Source organism: Seriola lalandi, unplaced genomic scaffold, assembly GCF_002814215.2.
Source record: "Seriola lalandi dorsalis isolate HSWRI2012SDOR001 ecotype SW California unplaced genomic scaffold, Sedor1 jcf7180002054285, whole genome shotgun sequence".
NCBI classification, from domain to species: Eukaryota; Metazoa; Chordata; class Actinopteri; order Carangiformes; family Carangidae; genus Seriola; species Seriola lalandi.
This window is the reverse complement of record NW_019524838.1, coordinates 114,279-140,148: the sequence shown is the minus strand read 5'-3', so window position 1 is coordinate 140,148 and position 25,870 is coordinate 114,279. Positions and strand designations below refer to the sequence as shown.

The 25,870-nt window shown below is 41.0% G+C and overlaps 2 protein-coding genes across 2 annotated transcripts in view; one reads left to right on the top strand and one right to left on the bottom strand.

Moving 5' to 3' along the window:
* Positions 1–97: 97 nt before the first annotated feature.
* cnnm1 (cyclin and CBS domain divalent metal cation transport mediator 1) lies at positions 98–14,959 on the bottom strand. The gene is made up of 10 exons (XM_023405757.2): positions 13,407–14,959; positions 9,434–9,577; positions 8,105–8,245; positions 7,712–7,881; positions 7,400–7,499; positions 5,387–5,532; positions 4,620–4,863; positions 3,380–3,484; positions 2,959–3,060; positions 98–2,585 (listed from the first exon to the last, which is right to left on the bottom strand). The coding sequence occupies exons 1-10, from the start codon at positions 14,866–14,868 to the stop codon at positions 2,506–2,508; spliced, it is 2,694 nt and encodes an 897-aa protein (XP_023261525.1). The 5' UTR covers positions 14,869–14,959; the 3' UTR covers positions 98–2,505.
* A 4,254-nt stretch (positions 14,960–19,213) lies between these two features.
* The window catches only part of hpse2 (heparanase 2), a 57,992-nt gene continuing 51,335 nt past the window's right edge, over positions 19,214–25,870 (top strand). The window contains exons 1-3 of the mRNA XM_023405816.2: positions 19,214–19,645; positions 23,174–23,328; positions 24,190–24,351. Of these exons, the coding sequence (XP_023261584.1) occupies positions 19,365–19,645; positions 23,174–23,328; positions 24,190–24,351 (598 nt within the window). The 5' untranslated portion in view covers positions 19,214–19,364. The remainder of the gene's footprint in view (positions 19,646–23,173; positions 23,329–24,189; positions 24,352–25,870) is intronic.

Genomic DNA, 25,870 nt, shown 5'->3' with positions numbered 1-25,870 from the left:
TCATTTGAAGTGAGTGACCAGAAAAAATAATCCAGTGTAAAAGCTTTGTAGTTGAAGTTGGATGAATACAAACAGCAGAAACAAAAAGTAGACAATAATAGTTCAGTCAATTTATTAATAATTAAATTTTCCCTTGTGTTGAGCATATGGTCTGTCTCTTGGTATCTTTGGGTAGCTTATATAATCATCTGAATTTTACATTACAAAATGTAACTTTGCCTGTTTATCCCAAACAAACAGTACATGAGTCCTTACAAATATAAATATAAATTAGTGTAAACCAACTGCAAAATTCTCTGAAAGCATTTGGCTGTGAGAATTTCTGATTCACACAAATCCTCTCACTCTGAGTCAGTTGTCAGATCAAAAGACTTCCCGTTGTGTGTTCTGTGTATATAGAGGGGTCAATGCGAATAGCTTAGCAGTGCAGTATCCTTTGTACTTCTATAGCCCTACCAGGCAGCATGAATTATATCACTGAGAGTCCCCAAACACCACCTGCGTGTGTGTTTGAAGGGAGGTGGTGGCTTGACGTCAGTGTGCGTCATATTGCTTCCCTCTTTCATATCTCTTTCTCCCGCTGTTGTGTTGAGCAGAGTACCTGCCAAGATTTCACAATGCAGATCAGGACAGTCCAACCTGTGCGCGTGGTGGCTGCAGCTGCAGATTTGATTTTTGAAGGATCCAACAAATAATTTCTTTATTGCAATTATATTTAATTTCTATAAGAATGGCTTTAACATTTCCCTCAGTGAGCAGCTTTCTCTGGCCTCTTCAGTATGTACAGTTACCTCTGAACTCACTCCCCCCAGGTACTGCGTGTGTGTGTGTGTGTGTGTGTGTGTGTGTGTGTGTGTGTGTGTGTGTGTGTGTCCACATGTTAAAACATTTATAAAAAAAAAAGCTTTCGACTGCTGCAGTTCAGCCTCCAGGCTCCCCTCTTTGTGAAGTTCATTTAAGTTCATGTAAGATTTCAGTAAGTCACACACTGCACCTCTTTGGGGAGAAGCTAATGCAGATTGGTATCATCCTATTCATGCATCCTTTTACGTAAGCATGCATATGGAAAAAAACTGGGATTTCTACAAGGGATAATTTTAAGGTAAAAGCAGCTTAAACAAACATGCAAGTAGCAACTACCCTTCCTCAAGAATACTGACAATATCCATTTGGACCCCAAGTCCCAGAGATCCAAAAACCCCAAAACCCCGAGCTTATTTTTAAATGGTGTATGCAGCTTTAGCGACTGACGCTGTGAGAGATGAACTGTACATAGAAAAGTGGCTTAATATGGTAGATAACAGATAGAGGTCAATGTTATTCTTTATCCGTGTAATGATGCGCCTGCATGTTCAAATACAGGCAAATGAAAAAACATGGTAAAATCAAGAGAAAGGGAGGATAAGTGAAGGTGTGTGTTTGATAGAAACACTGAAACTGTCCATACAGCTACATATGCAGAGAGAAGGGCATGCTTCAATGGGAAGAGATAGAAAACAGTGTATGTAGGAAACATGCATTTAAGTTAAGACGAATTTAATGAATGTATTTGTGTATATGGTTGTGTGGTGATGAAGTCAAGCCATTTACAGTATATAAGATGACTTATATTGCTATCTTTAAATAAGTTTTTTGTAATTCTGACACTTCTGTATAAAAATCAGGTAAGAAATTGTGTTTTTCCTATCCCAGGTTTTTTTAAGTTGTGCATACCTCTCTGAACTTGTTGAGAGGTCAGTGTATACAATAAGTAGTCATTCAGGCCGGGAATTCATTTATGGCTTTTTTTGAAAGTAATTGTTTTCTTTTAACCTGGTGTAAAAATTGTGCTCTTGTCGCGTGGGAGCCGATGGCTAGTGTGTCGCGTTGGCAGTCAGTGGCACCATTATGGCAACATTAGGACAGCTCCCTGTGCAAACAACATTTTCAATATGTGGGAACTGCCTCATAATAACAAATAAATGAGAAATACTTTTGTATTCATTGTTTGATCAAGTAAAACGAAGCTCAAAGCTGGCTCAGATATTATCAAAGGACCGTGTTGGGTTTAAATGACAAACTATGCTGCTGTTTCAATATCACAATATGGCTTGAATGGGATGATTAAATGTTCACAATGTGGATTGAGCTACTATAAAAAGGTAGCATGGACAGACTTTGCCCCATGAACTACAAAACATGTGATTAAAACCTGCTGGGATCCACAGAGTCCAGTGTAAGGCTGGATAAATCCAATACTAGGTTGTTTAGATTTGTCCAATCAAGTTTTGTTTTTCAGACCTTCCTCTTATAGTCAGCAATGATTTTAATGGTGTGAATTCAGGCAGAGGTGGGACCTGAGTATTATCGGTGGCTACAGCAGATAGGATGGCTCAGTCTCCTGTGAGAGTTGTGTCGGAGCATGGAGGGAGTCTATGAGGGAGTGGTTGTTTTCTTAAGGATACCTAGTGGACGATAAAGAGGAAGAAGGTGTGTGCTTCATCCCTCTTCCTCAGTGTCACTATGCTAGCTAATCACTGGTGGTTGCTCTGGGCTTTCCTCCAAACTCTTGTCTCCGTCCCGAGACTTTTTCCTCCTCTTGTTACCTAGAGACAGAGAATGTGATGAAATTCAGTCGATTACTGGTTAAAGTACCTGAACAGAGGCAACTTACTTCAGACTATCTCACATTTGCAATGAACTGAAATAAGGTCAGCTGTACTGAGCAGCGCAGCGACTAGCTCAAAAGAATACATAAAAAATAAATGAGTCATTTTGTATCTGAGCCAACAAGGACAGTTGCATCTGGAAAATCTGCTCTTGCAAGAAGGAGTAGGTTGCAGCCAGGGACACGACACATCACCTGTTGCTAAGATACGCCTGTCACTGTTGCTATGCCTGACAGAAAAGTTTGGGCACATCCGACGGTATGTGTGGGCTTGTTGTCGCATCAGCGTTCGTGACAAGAGGCTCACTCACTCAGTTTACGCAATAGCTTCTTCCCGATGTTCTCCTCAGAGCTGGACAGAGACAGAGAGCTGATGAAGGGAGAGGTGGATGGCTGAGACTCTGTAGGCACATCTGAAAGATAGAAGAGAGAAGGAACACACTTGAAATGGTGGAGTAGATGGAGCGAAATAAATATGCAAATATGTAGTTATACAGCCTGCAAGAAAGATTTTACTGCAACTGACTGTGGCTTTTATCGACTTGAAACTGAGAATGTAAATTTTGATCAACCAACCGAGCCACAAATTAATGGTACACTGTTTTTTTCCTTCATTCTCTAAGATTGTCTTGAGTAATTTGCTTGAAAGACATCATCATTAGGCAAACTAAATAAGAATCAAGTATTGATTAGTCTGTATTCTCCAGTCAGGATACATGGAGCAGCTCTCACCATTCTCCCCATAGCTTTCTGGCCGGTCCTCATGGATGTAGGGAATCTCATCCATGCGGAGGAACACAGTATCATTTGGACTCCTCTGCCCATCAGATTTACTGCCTGTGAAGAGAGAATTAGACCAATCAGCTAGCAAGCAGCCACATCACAGCAGCTGGTTTGTAGCTCTGCCAATAGAGGGAGGTAGAGAACATGCCATTTATCAGTCAGTTGTTTTCTTTGGGTTCCAGTAAGAGGTTGAATATAGTCAATAGTGGTGACCAGTTGAGGGTTAAAAGTTCAAGGTTTGAAGTCCAAATAAATATGAGCTACAACCAGTTCAGGGGACTGAATTGGTGAAATCTGTTGTGTCGTGATTGGACATAAAACCTGGAGCGGTATTAACTGGATGCTTCTCTTTTATTGACAACCAACAGAACCATCTGTCTAGTGATTTTTTTTTTGTTGTCACTAACGTAAACACAGTCAAACTGGGTGGCGTGCTACACTCAGTATAAGACAGATGGTATGTGGGGAATCCTTTAAGCCGGTACAGATTGGTTGGTGCGTTTGGACCAGTTTTGTGAGTGAGTCACTGTGATTGGTTGATTTACAGGAGTCATCCTTTACTGATATCGTAAATATAATGAAAAATTATTATCAAAACTGGTATTTATCTCGGATAATGCTATTTTTGACTTCTGTTTCAATTATTTTCTCTGTTATTCCATTATGATTTACCTGAGGGACATTATCATGTGTGAAGCCCCATTTACTATTCAACCTCATTCTACTTTGTTTTTCTCCTTTTTTATCTTAATGCTGTTATTAACAGGGTTTGTTATGGATGTCTTATGGAAGCTTTTTACAATATTTCTTTTCATTGGACTTGCCAGTCATCAGATCATAAATTTTCAGGTTGCCCCTGACAACTCAGAGTATCAGACAGTTGCATCAATAATTGAAATGTATTGGTCCTGTCAGACAGGTTATTGGCCCTTTGCCCACAGAGCACTTCAATCAGTGTGTTTGATCCTTCGAACCTCCTCTTTTTTCCTCTCGACCAGAATATTGAGAGAACAGTTCAAATTGCCTCTCACAGTTAAGATGGAAATGGTGAATGTTTGGCACATTTGCTTGAAAAACCACTTTATTAACTGACAAAATTGTGTACTATCTACAATCAGTGGACTAACTGATTAACTGACTAGTAATAAAAACACAGTTTGCAAAGTCTACATATTATTACACTACTTACGAACGATACGGTTTCTTTCATTGAGCTGGAAGGTGTTGCGAAGGCCACCGTGGGGATGGAGATGTGCAAGGCGTGCCAGCCCCAGCCGAGTGTGTGTGTGTGTGAGGGGAAGGGCGATGCTGTGTGAGCGAGCCTCTGGGACCGGAGGCCTCCCTTTAGCATCAGGATCCACTGGGTCTGGTGTCTGAGGCGAGCTGTCCATCCTTGTTGCTGTTAGGGCGTTCTGGTAGTGGTTCCTGGTGATCTGTGGGGACATAGATAGCCGGTGTTATCATCTGCTTTAGATGTGTGCACACACGGATGTCTTTATATCGACTGTATGTAATCCCGGTGCCTGTGGACAGGAGGAAACATGGACAGTATTGGAGAGAGGGGAGGAGAGGTGAAGTGAGAGGCCTCATCCATCATTTAAGACTAAAATATTCATGGTTGAAATGGAGCACAATTATCCCCAATGATTAAAGGAAAGAGGGTGCATGGAGGGGAGAGCGAGAGACAGGATGTCTGTGTTCAGTCAGAATCAAAGATTAAGACATATCAAAGGCTGCAGCAGAGGAAGATATTGCAATATGGGGGAATTTTGAAAATTAAATTGTGGGAGGTGAAAAGAGCAGTTGTTTGTGCTCCCAATGAAAGAAACAGTATCGTTCAGTGTGCAGGAAATTATTCATTTAATTGGAGGTTGTAATTAGATATATAATAATAGGATGATTAGATGTGTTTCCGTATGTTTCTGTGTTGTGTGTCTAGGCATTTATGTTGACGACCTTAATAATCTGCAGGTCTGTGAGCTGTCGAACTGAGTAGTCTGGTAGGTAGATCCCTCCTCCTGCACTGAGCTGACCCACACTGCCTCCGCTCAGTAATGAATCTGATTGGTTCAGACCGCTGCCTCGGGAACTGTACCTGTGACCTGAGCAGAGCAGAAGAAGAAAACATACTTTTAGTTCTGTATTTCATGCATGCATCATCACTATTGGGTGATTAATTCTAACTTTCATTTTCTGTGTTCAGCACATAGACATTTTTTGTCTTTCAGTGCACTAATGTAATCTCATATATACTTGCTGGATTTTGACTATAGTTACATGCTCTACAGCTCTCTCTGTATTTCTCTTCTACTTAAAAAATCCGGCTAATTTTCAATAATTAATGAACAGCCATGGATTGTATTTCTGAGTTCAATACAAGTCCATAAATATTAAACAAGTATATAAAGTAATTTTTAGTTCATAAAACTAGAATTACCACCTTGCGGTTGTACGCCTCTACCAACCAGTCAAGTCACGGTTTACACCCATGTCTGTGCAAACTCATGGGTTCCAACAGTCTGATAATCTCAGTATGTAGCACTGTATGTAGTGAAGACTTTTCAACCCGCCAGCACAGAAGATTTATATATTTTATGTTATTTTCAAGATGGCCACCCAAGATTAATGTCACCAATTCACTTTCCAACCAAATGTGAAATATAGTCACAATCTCCCCTTCTGTTCCTGAGTCACAGCGTTTAATAATGGCCTGAAAAGTGTTTTTACAGAACATTATAATGTCTCAGTGAAGGTGACCTTTGACCTGATATAAAATGTCTTCACTTCATCATTTTATCCAGTTTGACATTTGTATGAAATGTTGTCATAATTAGTTTGTGAACTCTTGAATTATAGCCAAAAACATGATCTAATCTAATCAGTACATTCTGGAGTTGAAGTGAACGTTTGTCCCAGATTTGAAGAAATTCCCTCAAGGCATTCCTGACATATAGCGTTCGCAAGAATGGGATGGCCATACATATGCGCATCTGGACGGACTAACAACTTTAAAACGCAACCCCTCTGGCAACAGCTGTTGCCAGCACAGAGCCATAATGAGCACGAACATTTTTCCAAAACCATTTAAACCACTAAGAAATGCGTTTCTCCAAGGGTTTATAAAGTGTCACTAAAATAAAGTTGCCACTAATGCCCCTTTCATTTAGCCAAAAATGTATTTTAAGACAAACCCACTGCTTACATTGTTAACTATGTGAAATACAATCTCATTCTGTATGGTGCCAACTCACTTTACTTACATTAAATTAAAGCTATAAGAGAAAAGGGGGGGAATTCTATATATAGACTATAGATCTAAAGATTGATGACCTTAGACATAGGTCCTTTCCATTTATATATCCTGCATGCTTTCGAGATGTGCACTGCCTCTAGCTGAGTAGCGAAAAATTCTGTCAAGTCCATTGAAAAGCATTGAGTCAAAGAGAGAGCAATTTTTTAAGTAATAAAAAGAAAAACTGGCTCTTTTGAGCTGTGATACCTCTGCAGCTGCTTAAGAGAAAAATTCTGTATCCTCTGATGTCCCGAGAAGGATTTTCAAATATTTAATGGAGTCTTCCAAATTGCTTTAAGCTCACCCTGAACATCACACATGCAAAACATGCACATGAGAGAGAGACAGAGAGAGAGAGAAAGAGAGAGAGACTTTCTGCTTGCCCTGCAATCTTAGCTGGATTTCAGATAATCCTGTGCAGGTCATGTCCTTCCACTGGGAAATTCTCTGAAATCACTTCTTTTAATTACTTACTTCACACGGCTGCTGCTGCTGCTGCTGCTCTTGCAGGCCGACGCCACACAAACACTGGGTGGGATTTAGACAGTAAAAACATTTCCACCACCTGCACTGCATGAGAGTATTATTGCTGAACTCGCCCTGTTGTCAACATCAACACCATCACGCTCACCCCTAGAAGTATTGATCTATATTGCTTCATGTGCGCACTTACTTACCAATTGGCAGGGGTGGGATGAGTGCTGGCATGCCATAATAGGAAAATGCTCCATTTTCAAAGCGGAGAGCCTCCTTTCCTATCTCTACCTCCACTCGTCCCTGCAACGTCAACACAACCATTTACATGCATGGGTTCTCAGCTCTGTGCTCATGGTGTGAGCACTGCATTGATTATTCATCTAATGGAGCTTCCCACACAGGAAATATGCAGAAAACAATAATTATAACAATGCCAAGCACATAGGCCTAAGTGATTTTCACTGTGTTTAATAATTCACCTTTCACAGCGTTTTTGTCACTTTGGGATTTACCTGCAGGACGAGGACAAAGTAGTCGACAGGTTTGTTTCTCTGGAAGAGGTAGTGTTGAGAGCCGTGTTTGTTCTTGGGGTTGAACTTGAGTTCCTGCACAACGCTGGGATGCTTAATGAGACGCAGCAAGATCTTCTCTGACAGGTGACATGGCCTAAAAGGCTCTACCTCTGCAGGATAGATGCATATAGACACGCGCGCACACACACACACACACACACACACACACACACACACACACACACACACAAGTGTCAAAGAAGTCAAAGAAAAAACACTGGATTCCCTGTCACATATCCTTATCCTCATTTTATCCCACAATCCAACGTTCACCAACAAATACTACTACAAATACATGCATGCACACGTGCATAAACACACATGCAATGCTACCTGTAGCCAAGAAGCGGTGAGTTGCAAGCAACAGCTGCGGCGAGATCTTCACCTTCAGCTCATTTTCTGCCAGTTTGAAGATAGAAAAATCCTGCTGTTTCCTCTCATGGTTGGATACTCTCCTTTTGGTTCGATTATCAGCTGTGAAGAAGATGCAAGGTATACACTGCAGATTTAGATGTGATATATGCTGTGATAAAAGCTGAATGAGGGGAAAGGTGTGTTGCTCTTTTCACTGATTTGGTTTGCCTTACCAGATAATCCATTTAATTACATTATTCTTGTTTGCACTACAAGGAATTAGCAACTACTTTGAGGTGCCAGAGACCTTATTAGCTGATGCAGCTTTAAATGCTACATGCTAACAGACAATACAGATCGGCCTCTAGATATGATTTCTCTTAGTAGGTTTATCTACATCTACAGAAAGCTTGAGATAATCCAGTGCTGTGTAAATACTTCTGATAGATAAATTGACTTATCCTCTAAAGATGTGAGGAGTATTAATATACTTTATACCATTCAATTTATCCTAGCTGTAGCTGGAACAGCTGGCGCTTTAAATGCCTCAAGTGCAAAGTCTGGGGAGATTAGTTCCCTTGTGCTATATACTATATATATATATACACACACACATAATTATGCACATGCAAACACACAAAAACCCCAGTTTATGAACACCCACACAAGTGCACCCATGACAGAGACTGCTTCACACACTCATGCATGTAATTAAAACTGTAGCACTCTTCAGCATATTATCTTCCTTTCTTCTGGGAGGAGGAGTTTTCGTGGAAGCATATAATCAAAATTATTTTTCCCCAAACTGTGGCATGAAAATAGTAAAATTAGTAAAAAAAATAAATGAATAAAAAAGTACAGACCAGATTAGATATGAAATGAAGGGAGCTTGGCATTTGAATTCCTCTCTGTGGAGAGCCTTTCCAGCCAATTAAAGATGAGTGGATTATGGTGATTATCTGTGAGACTGGGCCATTTATTCACATTATTTAATTATGCATCAGCAAAGAGCTGGGAACAGCAGGGGAGGGGAGGTGGGATCAATAGTCTAATGAGAAAACAGGAGAGTGGATGGTATAGAAGGGAAATTGAAATGTACTATTCATCCTGCAGTTCTACGAGTAACATCCCTAATAATTAGTGTGTAAATATATGTTGCTGAATGGAGCATTTTCCAAAGATGTTGTGAACAAACTCTGTCAGCTGCTGTGACAAAATCTATTCAGTGTGGGAGCTGGAAACACAATAGAACTGATTCATAGCTAATGCAACATGTCATAATCAGCGTGTTTTATATGTCCTACGTACTGTACAGGTCTGTCTCATCCACAATCTCAGACTTGATGATCTCCTCTATGACGTCCTCCAAGGTGACGATGCCCATGACTTCGTAGAAGGGGTCTCCCTCCCCCTCACTGTTCACCCTCTGCACCACAGCCAGGTGGGATTTGCCTGCATTCATCAGAAAAAAAAAACACAAGGGTGAGTTGCAATGTTTTCAAAATGAGAGCTGGTGCTAAAAACTGCTCATGCAATGGGTCGAGAGGCAACGTCACTGGATAAAAATAACACGAGTCAACAGCCTCCAACTGGATCTGTGCAGTCAAGATGAAAATCAGCATTAATATACCAACTGCAGCTGAGAGACTGTAAACACAGACGAGATCTGTATTAGAGCTGGGATGTGAAATTATTTCAATGTTGGGACTGCCCTCCTGTGTGTGTGTGTGTGTGTGTGTGTGTGTGTGTGTGTGTGTGTGTGTGTGTGTGTGTGTGTGTGTGTGTGTGTGTGTGTGTGTGTGTGTGTGTGTGTGTGTGAGAGAGAGAAAGAGAGTCAGACGAGAAGTAAGTGGGCATTGGGGGATTAGTCTGGAGACACTTTGACAGTTTGGAAGACTTGGCCCTTACATAAACACTGAGATTACACAATCAGTCTGGGGATGCCTGCATCTGCTGACCAAACTGCCCATGCTGCTGCCACCTCTGTACACACACACACACACACACACACACATCACACACATCACATACATGCAATACACAAATAACAGTACACATACACACTCTTGCACATCCGTGAGCAGACCCGGCACTCCCACCCAGTTAGTGTTTGGCTGAACATGACAAGCCTGCCAGATACAATGACACACAGCCGGCCAGCAGCATCTCTGGAACGAGTCGATAAAGCAAATGTGACAAGAAATCATTGTTGCCAACAAACTCAAACATCACCAGGAGAGGAGAGCAGGAAAAATGGCAGTGACCGTTGCACTAGCGCAAACTGGTTGTAACATATAGATTTCTTTCATTTTAAACTCAACTCTTAAAAATAATAAAATACTATGCATTAATAGGTATTTCTTTGTTATCATGACCGTCACTGTCGTGGTTTTTCTTAGGTCAACACACATGTCAGTTTGATGACCAAAAAAGTTATCTAACCAAATTTATGATGTCACTAGAACACAGATTTCAACAGATACACAGTCTCTAACCTTATTTCTAACAAAAATCAGTGGCTCATATGAGATGGGCCGATTTAGGGGATCACTGCCAAGGGATAAAATGGATCAAATGCTTTAATCCACTGCAACAAGGGAAAAAAAAAAATCCTGATTGACTGACAGGCAGCCACCTCCAAACATGAAACTCTCTGGCTGTGTGAGATTGGCTGAGGTGGTGAGGTTGTACTCAGCACTCAGGTCAGCTTGTCTGAAGAGCTCAGGTGAGTCAGAGGTGGATTTGCCCTCAGCCGCTGATGTGCCCTGGCACTGCATTACATCATTCATATGTTACATAATACTCTTGCAGAAGGGCACACACACACACACACACACACACACACACACACACACACACACACACACACACACACGCACACTTACCAGACTCACACACACAGACGCCCGAGGCAAAAACTGGGTCTGCCATGGATGTCCCTTTTGCAAATGTTCTGCTCCGCCAGTTTCCCAGGCTCCTCCAGTCTATGTTTAAACTCCATGTGTGGTTTTAGATCATGCATAAAATGTTTGCGTATGATTGTGCATTATGTGTATAGTTGCTGTCTGTGCTTTCTGCATACATTACAGCTATGCAGCACCGTAGGATGAATTCATGCATTGTTTATATCTCTGCAGCAATTTTTTACACACAAGTTAACACAACAGTTTATGAACACATTTGGTCTATAAAACCATAATGGCTGATCTCTATGATTTGTTTTGTGTTAACTAAAGAGTTTCGATTGGTTTTGTGTATTGTTTAGTCATGTATTAAAATTGTTAATTTCGCAGGTAGTAGTAAGTAAGTAGTAAGAAGTAATTGATTTTAAATACTGTATTTAAGAACAGTTTTTAGGTCCATACACTGCACTTTATACTTCTACTCCACTGCATTCCAAGGAGAAATATTGCACTTCTTATTACCACAACATTTATTTAACCCCCCATAGTTACTAGTTACTTTTCAGATCAAGATTATACAGCTTATAAAATGTGTAGCATATTGTTATCAGTTAAGCTATCCAACAGTGTACGAGGCAGTTAGCTCCACTTTGACCAACTACAAAATTAAAGCAACAATTACATGTTAATTCATTGATAAAAATTGATCCATTCTGCACATTTTGTTGTTATTGGGGTATTACTCTGCTACGTTTACTTAAAGAAAACTACAGAGTGTCTCATCCCAATAAATTAAAACATTTACACCAGATTTTGGTGACATATGTTAATACATATGGTAAAGAGCGTAACTTTCCATACATATTTTTCCGCTGCACAGTATGTTTGCAGTCCTTCTTTACATTTCACACATTACTGGTGACATTTCAACCCCGCACCCCCCCCCTGCCCATCACCCTTCTCAGTAAGACATCCTCACAGCTTCCAGCTAGGCTCCCTGAACAGCAGGAGTCTTTAATCCATGAGAGCAAAGTAGGAAAGAGGGGAAGCGAAAGGTTAGAGCTGAATTTTTCATGGTGGCTCTGCAGGCTTGGGTGGCAGCGACCTACAGAGCGGAAGAAGCCTCAAAGTCACCGCAGGCCGACAATTAGGTGCACACGAGCAATCTAAAGGTGACACCTGACTTCACCTTTCCACCTAATTTATATATAATTGTAACGCACGCAAACAATATGGAGGCGCACACAAACACAGGCTCAGCTTGAGGCCATGGATCACAAAGCTATCATTCATAATGCCGAACAATATAAAGCGGTGGACCTCCTGACCTGTAAGTGGCCATCTCAGTCACAGTCATTATTGTGTCACCTTTTCACAATCTGATTGGAGAACCGCTGCCTCCCTCCCACTGACATCTATTGAGCTTTCTTTATCAATGAAACAGATTTACATCTTAATCCCCAAAACAAAAAGCAATGTCAATGAAATCCTTGCGTAACACTCGATCCACAAGCCTCTCATATGTGTCCGTTTTAACCACGTGATGCTGTCAGGGGAGCAGTTTGAGCTGTTCGCCACAGAGCATCGATTCAGAGTCATATTCAATGTTATCATCAAGACTGAATGGGCTCCCTGGAGAGAGGCGACACACTTTTGCTCGGTAGTGAACAGATGCTATCGCTGCCTGTGTATGAGAGACAGAGTGCTGTAATACTGTGAATGCACTTATCAGCAAAGATGTTTATCAGTCTAAAGATGTATGAGTCAGAGAGAGAGAGAGATAGAGAGAGAGAGGGAGAAAGCGGTGACATTCATTGCCTCTGCCTCCATTCCAGTGAAGGCAAACTCCTGCTGAATTCCCTGCTGAAACAGCTGAACATTACATTTAAGTGTTGAGCTGATAACTGATACACATGTGGAAAGGGGAAACAAGCAAGGGTGGTGGAGGGGCAGATCAAGTTCACAGAGTTGTTGTCATGGGAAAATTACTTTTACTACGTAAATCCTTAAGATAACCCCATTATGGTCCTTATAGGCTCTAACCTCTGGCTGAACCATGCTCACTGTGTGACACTGTATCAGATTTCACATATGGCTCTCACTGCTTTCAAAGGGCTTTATTGGCAGGCCCACTGTGAGCCAGTGGACTAATGTAAACCCCTCTCTGAAATCTTGGGTTTGAAGTGCACAGTCACTTCAAAGGACATTTAATTCTCTAGTTGTAATGTTGCTTTTATTCTGCTCTTTTAACCTTTGAAAGGTGCTATAAATGAAAATTTACTCACTTGCCTTGAGACTATTGCAAAACATCTGGCACCTCACACACTCAACACAAAGTGGCTTGTAAGTTCTTAACATGTGAAAACAAAAGGACTTACCTCTCTTAAATTCCTCCAGCATCACATCCAGCTTGGTGTCATTGAACACGCAGTGCATGGGGTGCTTGTAAAACTGAGTTATTGTTTTCAGGGGAGTGCAATCGTCAGGGTCCACGAAGGCGAGGTCTTTGACAAACAGGATGTCCACGATGTTGGACCTCTCGTTCTCGTAGACCGGGATGCGGGTGAAACCGCTCTGCATCACGTCGGACATGGTGCAGAAGTCCAGCACGGCGTCCGACGATAGCATGTAGCAGTCTGACAGCGGGGTCAGCACGTCCTCTACGGTCTTGGTCCTCAGCTCCAGGGCTCCCTGGATGATGTTGAGCTCCTCTTTGACCAGGTCGTGGTAAGGGTCTGTGACGCGCAGCATGGCCACCAACTTCTCTCTGGTGTAAAAGTTGCTGATCTCTTGGTGCAGCATGATGTCCAGAATCTTGGAGACTGGGTAGGCGATGGGGAAAAACACCAGCATCAGCAGTCGGGTCGCGCAGAGGGTCTTGGAGGCGATGGCGAGACTGTGCCTGGACGCCACTGAGTGAGGTAAAATCTCGCCGATAAAGAATATCCCCAAGGTACAGAAGGCAGTTGAGAGAGCAGTCATTCCTAAAATCTGGCACATCCACACCACAAAGCATGTATTAGTTAGCACGTTGCCCAGCACCACAGTGCAGAGGATGTAGTTTCCATGTTTACGCACTGACTCTATTTTCCGTGCGTATTTCTGCTCCTTCTCTGTGCCACTGTTCTGCAGGACCCGCAGCTCCACGGGGTCCAGAGCCAGCATGCTGATGTTCAGACCGCTGCAGAGAGCAGACAGCCCCAACAAGAGCACCGAGACGCCCGCCTGGAGCCAAACATCTGCCTCTGGAGGTCTCTCCACCACCGCCAGCCAGAAATCTTTGGTGCTGAAATGCTCCCATTTCACTCCATCGAACGCGCACATGGAGTAGTATTTGATCAACTCGCCTCTGCGCAGGTCTTTAGCGAGCAGCTCCACCAAAACGGAGTTGTGACTTGAGGTGGATCTGAAAGAGCCCAGAAGCTCGATATCAGAGCTCCGGGCATTCTCCTCTTGACAAGGGTTCCCAGTGGACCGGAGCCGCCTCTCCCCGTCCGCGCTGTCCCCACCTGGTTCCTCTATAAACGCGATCCACGGAGCGGCGTCAGGTCTGCCGGAGATATTCAGGCTGTTGGGATGCTCCGTAGCTGGAGACGCGGAGTAGTAAACCCTCAGCATGAAGCGGGTCCCCTCGGTCGCTCTCAGCACCCCATCCTGCACGGACAGCTCTCCGCTCTGGGTGTCCTCTGGCCGGACGCCGAGCAGCGCTGCCGCTGGGGCCGGCAGAGAGGAGAGGGTGACGGTGAGAAAGAGGAGAGAGAGCCGGTGCGGATGCAGGATGCAGCAGAGAGCATCCGCAGCATCCGCAGCCATCATGCTGAATGAACTACTGAAGGACATGGGAGAACTGGGTCACGTGGTCTTCGGATGGGATGGATGGAGCAGCTGGGTGGCCATATCCACGAAGAAGAGATGGGTATGTGACAGAGAGAGAGAGAGAGAGAGAGAGAGAGAGAGAGAGAGAGAGAGAGAGAGAGAGAATTCAGGAGAGTCATTAAATATACATGACGAACCGTGACGTAGGCCTGTCTTATTTGCTTTCTGCCACTTCCTAAAAATAGCCTATGGAAGACAGGAAATGCCCATCATGAATGATTTATGTGATGCACCCGGGATCAAACGACACTTACAACTGCAGGCTGAAAATGATATCACACAGATATCAAAGGAAAAAAAAACAGATAAATGCATTGTTTAAAGCCTCATCACAAACATTATTTAGGTCATATACCGCTGCGTTTTAAGGGCGATTACGGCAAATTTCGTTTTGTGTGAGCATCAATGTTAGTTTGGGAGTCGCAAATATTACACAAGATGCTCTCCCCCCTTGTTTTGATGTTTCCACTAGATGGCAGTATTATCACCTACTTCAGTGCAGCCTGCTCTGAAAAGTACTGTTTGTGTAGCCTGGTAGACTGCAGACTGCAGTAATACACGGGGTAATGTGTGTAGTATTTATTTCTCTGTCATAAAAACATGCTGTTTTTTTTTTGTTTTTTTTCAGAATTCGACCCTGAACAAATAAGATAATTGTTGCAAATTGCCAACACATTTTAGAAGAATTCATTTTGATCCAGCAGCTTTAAAATGGGTTGTCACATAAAACTTTTATAGCCGGAATATATTATACAAGACCGACCTATTAATGGGACTACATCAGATGAAGTATAAATGTGAAGCATAAAAAGATTAAATAAGAATTCAGTGAAACGAGGTCTAAAAAATTCCGATTAATTATATATTATTCCTATTTCCATTAGGAAAACGGGAATAGGCTATTAGCATATTATTATTATTAGTTATTATGATTAGCCTCATCATTGGTATTATTATTATTACTATTATTTCCAGTTCACTGATCAGCTGCTCTTAAATATACAGTGAAGCCCTAATACAGCTGAGGTCGATGACCACAGTTTGTCAGATTTACGAGGTGGGGAACTGAAGGTGAGTCCTGACACGTCTTAAACGCTTAACTCTCTCTCTCTGCTTTCCATCAGCAACACATCCACCATAGCATTTGGAGAAAAAGGCTTTGCTTGCAAATTTAAAACAATCTGGGATCAGTATATCACCAGTGAAGTAAGGATTTATTTAATTTCACAAGAACAGAACTCCATCATATCGGATTTCCCCCGATGTTAACATCTCAGATACCTTCCCTTCGCACGAAGTCCCATTATGTTCTAATAAATTTGTTCAATCAAAAATGTTTGAAAATGTAACTTTACAAAAAAATGATCGGAGAATAGATTCTTTTAAAAAAAAATATCTGCGCGTTTCCTCGTATTTTAACATTTCAGTCGATTTATGAAAAAAGATATCAGGCTATATGTGGATGGTTATAATAATATAATAATATAACCGAAACACACAGGAAATGGCCCAAAAGAAGTTACAGAAAAACAATAGTTCATTTCATTGTGTTTGGCTAAACTTATTTCCCTTCAAGAAGTTTTAAAACTCTCATGGGATGAATGGTGTATTATAAATCAGGGGTGTACTTGGTCGGGTCGGTGAGCACAGTCCCCGAACAGCTCTCATATTCACCCGAATGACAGGGAGGGCCGGTAAAAAAAAAAAGTTAATGGATTTTTCGACGGTGGCCGATGCAGAGGCTCACTGGGCTTTGCACACACTCTCTGTGGTCGGTACACCACTGTTATAATCTCACCCTCTCTCACTGCTACTTGATCAATATTTGTGAGTTTACGGATGTCCTCATAACATTTCCACAATGATTGTCTGTTATTATTTCAGTGTCCAGATTATATAATACAATAGGTTATATTTACAAAAATGTGTGTGGGTATCCCTGAAGTAAAAGTAAAAAAAAAAAAAAAAAATCCAGATTTAATCAGCGATTATAACGATAATATTTTGCTAAACAAAAAGTTTTGAACTTCACTTACAGCCGAAGCAGCTGAGCCAACGAGTTCCCCACAGACTGAGTCATTTTCCCGTGTATGAGTGCTGGACGTTCACCTTCACATGATTAACTTGTAAATGTGAGGAGCAAAATTATTCGTATTCGAACAACTCATTTATTTTAAGAGCCTCGTTAGTAACCGATGATGTTTTCCCACTGAAAATGTTCCACATGAATAAGAGGATTTTCGTTAGATCAAAGCATTTCATTAGAAATAGACTGTTGGAATAAATGACTGTCTGAACGTACTGCACAAAGTTCTAAGTTTAAAATTATAGGAATGCTCTAACACACCACAATCATCAATGATTCATTTTGAAGTGTTATATAATTATATTGCTGTTTCGTTAGGGAGAAGTTTCTATTTAATGTTCCAGCAAAACATCCCCAAAATTCTAACTATGACATGCTACACAGTTTAACATTTAAGAGCTAATTCGAAAGCTCTGAGCCTTTGTAAATATATAACAGTTAAATACGTTTCTACTGCAAACAACAACTTTGATTATATTGAAACCACATGGTAACTAGGCTATATGACGTCTTGCTGCGCCAAAATGTCAACATGAGTCAGTGGACCTTTGGGTTTTCTGCTGATCTGCTGTATGAACCTCTGCTGACAGTGGGACGGATAAAAAAGAGGGAAAGATAATGTTGGATTACATAATACATACATACATTACATAAGTCTCAGATACTGTACATGTCGGTTTCATTATTCTATCACAACAGTAATACGGAAGTGTATCTGACACTCAGGTGTGACCCCAAGCTGCACATCTCATACACTTCTCATGTTGAGCTGGAGAATTACAGAATCATTTTCCCAGAGGCGTCATTAGAAAGCACAGCCTGCTAGACACTTTTAACGCCTTTAATGGGAACCCTTCATGTGTAGAAGCTGAAATGTTAACACCTTGGATAATGTGGCGGTTTTATGTAGTCGTGATTAGGTGTCGTAGGCCGGGATGAAGAGATTAAACCAGATTAAACCATCGTTACATTTTCCTCACATGTAGTTTGCTGCTCGTCTGTGAGGCAGCAGTGACCTTAAACGACCACTCTTCGCTTCCCTGAGCGCCCGAGGAGACTTTTGGACTCTGGAGGAATCACAATGGGCCGGTGCCCTATAACATCTGGACTTAAAAGTCGTGTAATGAGTTTATAGGTGAGTTCCATGTGTAAGAACTTAAATCTCACATTGGTTTTGAATGTTTTTTAAAGGGGGCCAAAACGTTCATGTTGACATCTCCAAATGTCATTTGGTCATAAAAAATGTGCAATAAATCAGGTGTTGGTCAAAACAACTTAAGCGTCTACAGTACCCAGAGACATGAAATATCCTGTTGACAAGATTGCATCTTTTCTTGTTTTGGAGCAGGCCTTCTCTTGTTCTCTTGAATTGTGTAGCCTGGATATTCTCGTAGACCTAACAGCACAATGTTCTGTTGGAACATTTAATTTACGATGTGCAGTCAACGATGTAGTGTGCATGGGCCACGGTGAGCTTTTGTCAGTCGTCACTTCTTAGTATGATGTGCGTTTGGGTTCATGTCATTGATATGAACATGTAGTGGCCAAACTTGAGCTCCATCCCTGGTTAGGTCTTTGCGCAGACTTTAATTGAGCCATAAACACGTTCTAGAGGTTTTTTTTTCATATGAGAGTATTAAACATTTTCCTCTCAATCATGTCTTTCATCAAAAGAATAATAATCTGTCCAGTAATTACAGATTCTTATCTTTATAAGAGGAGCAGTCGGTGCGTCAGCCAACATGGCGCTCTCATTTTTCAATCCGGAAAGCCTTTTCCTCATCATCGTAATAACTTAATAACATGTAAATATGCGCAACCACCTGCTGATACTGAGCATTCTTCGCTTTCACTTTATTGCTGGATTCAACTTAACTTTTATACAAAATTATTAAATTATATTTCGATTGTTGTGCTATTTCATGCATGATTTAAAGAAACAGTTGATAATTATTTCATCAGAAAACACTAGTACATCTTCAATATTTAGAACACAATCGCTCCTCACCTCTTCGGATTAAATTGTTAACCATATGAGCTGAGGAAGCTACTTTTGAGCAGTTTGTACTCATACCTCAGAGAACCTTAGAGGGGCGGTGCTGCCTCCTCTCCTCCCAGCTTCTGGCTCTCACAACCGGGAAGGCTGGATCGGGGCGTGCGCTCTTGTGAGCAGCTCCCAAAAAAATACTCAGAGGGGCGGGGGGCAGAGGGGGTGAGACAACTAGACAGGAAGACAGATCCAGATCGATGAGACCGAGGTACAGAACCACCATCGAACTTTGCAGCAGCAAAGTTTGTTCAGTTGTTTTTATTTTGCTTGTCACCTTTAGACCTCATTACGCGCACTGATCCTCCTGCTCTCCAAACCAAGAAGATGCCCAAGTCCACACCGTGCGTGTTCCCATGGTCCTCGGTGTGGCTGGCATCTTTGGCTACTTTGGTGGTGCAGTCGGTGCTCTCTTCCTCCTACTCTTCTTCCTCCTCCTCTACATATCAGGGATCTGCAGCCGGTGGGAAGCGACCGGGCTTCATGGAGAGGACGCTGGTTCTCCTGGATGTCAACACCCGCAGTCCGATCAGAGTCCTCAACGACAACTTCCTTTCTCTGCAGCTGGACCCCTCGATCATCAAAGACGGTTGGCTGGACTTTCTGAGGTACCAAAGAGCTTTGCCGTTCACCAGTAACACCGATCTGTATCGCTGTCCACCTCTTAAATGTTTGGCAGTTGCTTAATTCATTACGCACGCAGCCACGTTGTCTAAATTGTCATGGAGTGAGCCAGCACGTTTCCTCCTCACTCAGGGCACTGAGTGGTCCACTGATCCACTTACTCAATGATTTTCATGGAGAGTCCAGGCCTTTAGGATAGGAATGTAATAAGACAGCGTTGCCAGTGAACAGTTGGTAAAAGACTATCCGTTTTGTGCTCATTGCTCTTGCAACTCTATACAGATAGTAGGCCTGTACAGTGTGCCTATTAACACTGGGCATGTGTGTCCCATACCCGTCTATACTCTACAATGAAGAATGTCAGTTTCACAAGTAAATCTAATTTTGAGGTTTTAATTTTTCTTCTTCTTGGAACCACAAAAAAAATCCAATTACTATTGAGTCCAATGCCAACCATATTGTTTCAATATTTTTTTTAATGCAGGGTGAATTTCTGACTGACTTCCATGCGTTTTTGTGACTTTTCAATTCGGAGCATTTCTCAGATCAGTAAAAAAAAAAAGTTGACTGCACAGTAGATACTATAACTTGCACATGTTTTCATGTTTTTGATGGATTATGAAACATGGCATTTTAAAATTCAAAACTTGGCAAAAAAATTTATCAAGAATTCCATGTTTATACAAAACCACTACACTGTCAAGAATAATATAGCTCGTCAGGTGCTAGAATGGATTTAATATAGTATCAGGAACATTTATTAGTTCAGCTTCTAAATCGCACTATCGCTGTCAGAGATTGGCAAATATGATCTACTGCAGATGATCTACATATTATTACATCCTTATCTATAGTACATTTCAGAAGCTGGAAACTATTGCAAAACTGTTTTATCATTGTACTATAAATATGGGAAACATTTTTAATTTTCACTTTCATCACACCCCATCCCATTCACGATTACTGTCTTGGACATAAGTTCTTTGTTAGCATATTTATTGTTCAGTCCTTTCATAAATACTTACATACATACATTCATATAACTTCACCAAGTACAATCTGTTGCTCGAGCCGAAAAACAATTATGCTGCCGCTCTGTTTGTAACACACAAAGGCCAATATGCAATACACATAAAGTAAAAACCAACAACAACACATGACGATTATATACCATACACATAATGCAAATAGTCTATTGCAACGCTAGTGTGCTCAAAATGTCAACAGCATTAAAGTAGCCTATACATGGTTCAAGATGGAGGCATGCATAAATAAGGCACCAAACATACATAACAAACATAATAATTCAAATAGCCTGGGTCCATGTTCACAGCAGGATCATCACAACAGAGCTATTTTCCATATAGTCCAATTTCAGCTTCTCAAACTAAATAATACCAGTGCACATCTCTCTAATACACCATACACCTCTTCCTCATGTGCATAAAACACACACACGTGAAATGTGCACAAGTACATTATATCATCAGCAGATTCAACAACTTAAACAACGACTAGAGGGCAGATAAAGTTTAGTTTACCTTTCAGAAATTAATTTAAACTTGACGTTAATTTTAACATTTTTTATCCCTCTGTTTTAGGAGTGCTTGCTCCTTCAACAGTCTCCTGTTTTTATATTTATGTTTTGACAAGCTGTAGCGTTTCCTTATCTACAGTCATGGCTCATGAGAGCTGGGGAAGCTGCAGGTGCAGGCGTGACTGACACATTCATCAGCAATTCATTTATTTTTTGAATATTTGGCCCCTGGTTGGCCCACATTTGGCTGGCCTTGCCACAGTGCCGCCTTAGCTTGCATTGGCCTATATGGACGCGCCGGTACGGTGGTTACACTGAAGGCTGTAATAAACTAAACAACAGACGGTCTGTCTGCGGTCGACAGGCCTGCCGGCTGAAACTTTTTCCATCTTCCGATATTTTATTGATTGGTGTTTATACCACGTAGGCTATCATGGACATGTCGATGATTTATTACAAAATAAAAGTCTTTCAAGTACTCCTATTCCTTTTCGAAACAGTAAAGCTTCATATGAACTACACTAGATATGAACTTTTTTTTAATGTCACCTACAGCTAAATTACTATTTTTCATGTTGCATTCATGGTGTTTCAGTTTATAGCCTAAAGTAGCCTATTCATTTTTTAATATCATTATTATTATTATCAGTGACACTATAAAGTTTTAGTTTTTTACAGTCTTTCAGTACAGGTCACTTAAAACTGAAAAATCATGTATACTGTATAGAAAACAGCTCTTTTCGGGGATTAAGAAATTGTGTAATTTACAGCAACGAATTACAGGTGCCCAAACCTTTCTCGATGACTTACTCTCTTTGTGCAAAACGCCGTATTGGAACGAACTGTGTTACCACACTCTCTTATTAGGACAATGGTGCACTGCAGGAAGTAATAATGTATCTATCAGAATGGTGAGAAAAAGATAAGTAACAAAGGAAGACAAACTGGTTGGTCAGGTACAGCAAGATAATGACCTTAAACATTAGAAGAAAAGGGTGGCTTCACATGACGAAAGAGCAGCACAGTCTCAAAACCTTAACCCCACGGAGGGTCAGGGTACTAAACTGGACAGAAGGTGAAAGCAAAGCAAACATTTGTGGGGGAATTCTGCAACAGTGTTGGGACGAACTTTCCAAACAAAGTTTCATTTCCATTGTAGAAAGAACGACACGAGTGTATTCGGCTCAAAGAGTTTGAGTCAAAGATTTTGAATTGAATTTAGGATCTAAGATTCCATGATTCCTTTTATTAATCTTTATTATTTACTTGTTCTGTGATTTAATTCCAGAAACACTTTACACGTATGTGCGTATATTTCAGTAACAACTGGGAAATCGAGGTGTTCTCAAACTTGTGTTCTGTAGTGTATAGTATATGTTGCATTAAAGCAACAAATTAGGACCGTTTTCAGTCGTCTATGGCAGATGAAAATAAAAGCATCAGCTACAGATTTCTGAGAAAATCCCATCATTTTATATCTTTATATATAGGAGCCTAAACTCTAAATTTAAATTAGTGGAGAGTAAAACCGTCCGTCCTGTAAACATCACATATAGCCTATGCGTTGTTGTAATGCTCCGTTCCCAGCTGTGGCTGCTTCTTAAAGCCTTTTTCACCTGGTGACACATGTTGGAGTCGCAGTCTGTTTCTTGGGCCTGCAGATGTCAAGGAGAAAAACTGCGTAGATGTTTTATGATTAGGCCTGTGGTGCTTCAACAGCCACAACAAAGTTAAATTACATTTTTGTATCTAGTTATCTGTTTTAAGCAATCGCTTTTTAAATGTTTCAGATAACAGGTCCTAAATAAAGGAAACAGAACGGAGCAACGGTTAAATAATTAGTTTTCACAGTTTCTGCTCCTCCCAAATTTGTCCGTGATTATAAAATGAAGCTACAAAGGCATGTAACACTCTAATAAGGCACAGTTATGAGTTTGTTGTTTGTGAATGTTTTCTTTCTCCTCTGTGTCTTCAGCTCCAAGCGGCTCGTGACCATGGCGCGCGGCCTGTCTCCTGCCTTTCTGCGTTTTGGCGGAAAGCGGACCGACTTCCTGCAGTTTAACAACCAGAAAAACCTCGCTAAGTTCAGAGGGCCGGGGCCAGACTACTACCTAAAGAACTACGAGGACGGTGAATAGTCAATGCGTTTCTCTTCCTTTTTCCTGGCGCAGTGTGTGTTTGTGACGGACTTTTACATGGCCGTAGTCTGGTCCTCGTCTGTCCGTGTGTGTCCTCTTTGTGTCTGTGTCAGACGCATAAAGTACATTTTGGAGCAGGATTTATCTTTCCTGTAAAGCTTACGTTGTTAACTTCTTTTGGCCATCGTCAATTTCCTTGTAAGACACAATAAGTTGCCAGTGCTATATTAGTGACACCTTGCTGAAACGAATGCTAGTGTATCACCCTCGCAGTAAATCACACCTTCATTGAGTTTATAGTGTTTGGCTTTTGATCAAAACTGTTTTAGAGAGAGGTGCTTCTAGCATTTAGTCTGCCCTCACTAAATGGAGTGAAAATAAAATGAGCAACAACTCTCAGTATAACACGATAGACTGTAATTTAGCTGCACCACAAAGCCTCCAAAATGACCACGAAACACCTCTTTAAAACAGTTTAAACAAAAACTAAACAATATAACCTTCATGAAGTTAGGACTTATTGTAGCCTTCTTGTATTAGATTGCATTAATTTTAGCTAGGTGTACCTAATAAAATGCCAATTGAGTGTTGACACTAAGGATGTTGTTTTTGTAACATGGAGTATAGAATGGTATAACACAAATTTGTGTTACTTTTCAACTGCTATACTAAAAAACGATCTGTCACAATTACCATTGACATAGTCTGTATTTGAAAAGTAACATTGTGTTAAAAATGACTTTTGTAGGTTTAACAAGTTGTCAAATTTAAAACGAACTGAGCATACCGGTGTTATTATTGTAATATTATCGTAAGTGTTTAATTAATTTCTGCTTTCTATGCTGGCTTGCAGATATAGTGCGCAGTGACATTGCATTGGACAAACAGAAGGGTTGCAAACTGGCCAACCATCCTGACATAATGCTGGAGCTGCAGAGGGAGAAGGCTGCCACCACACAGCTCGTCCTGCTGAAAGAGCAACTGTCCAACATCTACAGCAACATTACAATAACAGGTAGGAGATCACACACACAAAAATAATCCTTTTTGGCACATGCTCACACCCTAAGAAACATGTTGTCCATGTTCACATAGCATAGTTTGGACTTTGTGTGTCATGCACATGCATATGTGTGCATGCACGCGTGCACTCACACAAGGTTCAAAGCATGCCAATGTAAACCATCAGCTTTCAGAATGACAAATGTAATTTGTAAAGGAGGAATGTGGGGATGGATAGAGGGGTGCAGCAGCAGAGGCTAGTAAACAGAGCACTGACATTTTCACTGGTAACAGTTAACTCAACCTGACCGCAGAAGGAACTCTGGAGTCCTGAGTTTGGGTGGGCTACATTTCTTATCTGTTGCTGTGATTGACTGGGATGGAAATGAGGAAGTGCAGGGGAAGAGTGTAAATGAGAATTGTGTCTGTTATTGACAGAAATAGTCAGTTAACAGTTTTTATATGGATTCTATTTAAAAGCTATAAGTTAGTTGGTTGGATAAAGTAGTAGATAAAATGACATTAAGCTCAATGACAAAACTAACAAAGCTACAAAAAGTGTATTTAGCATTAAATGAGCTTTAACTTTTGCTGACCAATGCAAAATAGAGCAACAGCAGTGTAAAAATATACTTAATGCTGTTCTAAGACTTTACTATTCAGTTGTCTTCTCATACTGAAACACATACACCATGTCCTCTTTAGCATCTTGAAAAGACAGTGTGTGGGAAGTGCTTTTTGGGTGGTTTTTGTTCCAAATCAGAGAACCACCCGGAAAGTGAGTCTTGAAAGCCAAACTCCTGGAAAAATAATTGTGAACTTGGGATTTGACCAGCAATCTAATCAAACCTTTTTTGCAACGTGGTACTAAAAGTTAAACTTACAAAGTCTTTAGATTGTTAAAAGTGTGGAGATGGTATTGTCCAGAACCCCATGTTCACTGTATAGCCAGAGGAACAGGAAGTATTTGGCCATGTGCTTTGAAAAGGCATTGATAAATTACATAAAACAAAGAAGCCAAATCTACCTTGAGTGAACCCAGTTCAATGTGTCACTAAATCATTTGGTCATTGTACACAGAAGCAGTGGCCTCGCATGAAAGGGTCTGCAATGTGCATTGCATATTTTCAGATGGTCTCCCTTCGATGGAACAAAGTGACCCTCTGTGTGTTGCCGTATGAATGAAGGAGGTGAACATGAACAACATGTATCAGCTGTGTCTCTCAAATAGTCTCAAGTGCAACAGTCAAAACATGGACTTGTTGCATTTATCAAAGTAGGAAAATACATACATACAAGAAGAATTTTGACTTGCTGGTGTGAGGCGTCAGTTCACAAGTTCAGGTCAGGAGTCATGTAGTGTAGCACCCTGTCATTAATTCTGTAGTGTTGCAAATATGCTACAAGGCACTAAGGCACTTGCAGTCTAAAATTTTGTCCCCACGGGAACTTCAGGATGTTCCATGTAGGCCCAGTGTGTTGAAATGTCTTATATATATATATATATATATATATATATATATATATATTTT

Coding starts and splice junctions, on each gene's coding strand:
- cnnm1 (XM_023405757.2), bottom strand. CDS start 14,868: ATGTCCTTCAGTAGTTCATTCAGCATGATGGCTGCGGATGCTGCGGAT. Junction 8,246..9,433: donor GGATGAGACAGACCTGTACA/GTACGTAGGACA, acceptor TCTTCTTCACAG/CTGATAATCGAACCAAAAGG. Junction 2,586..2,958: donor GAAGCTATTGCGTAAACTGA/GTGAGTGAGCCT, acceptor CTCTGTCTCTAG/GTAACAAGAGGAGGAAAAAG.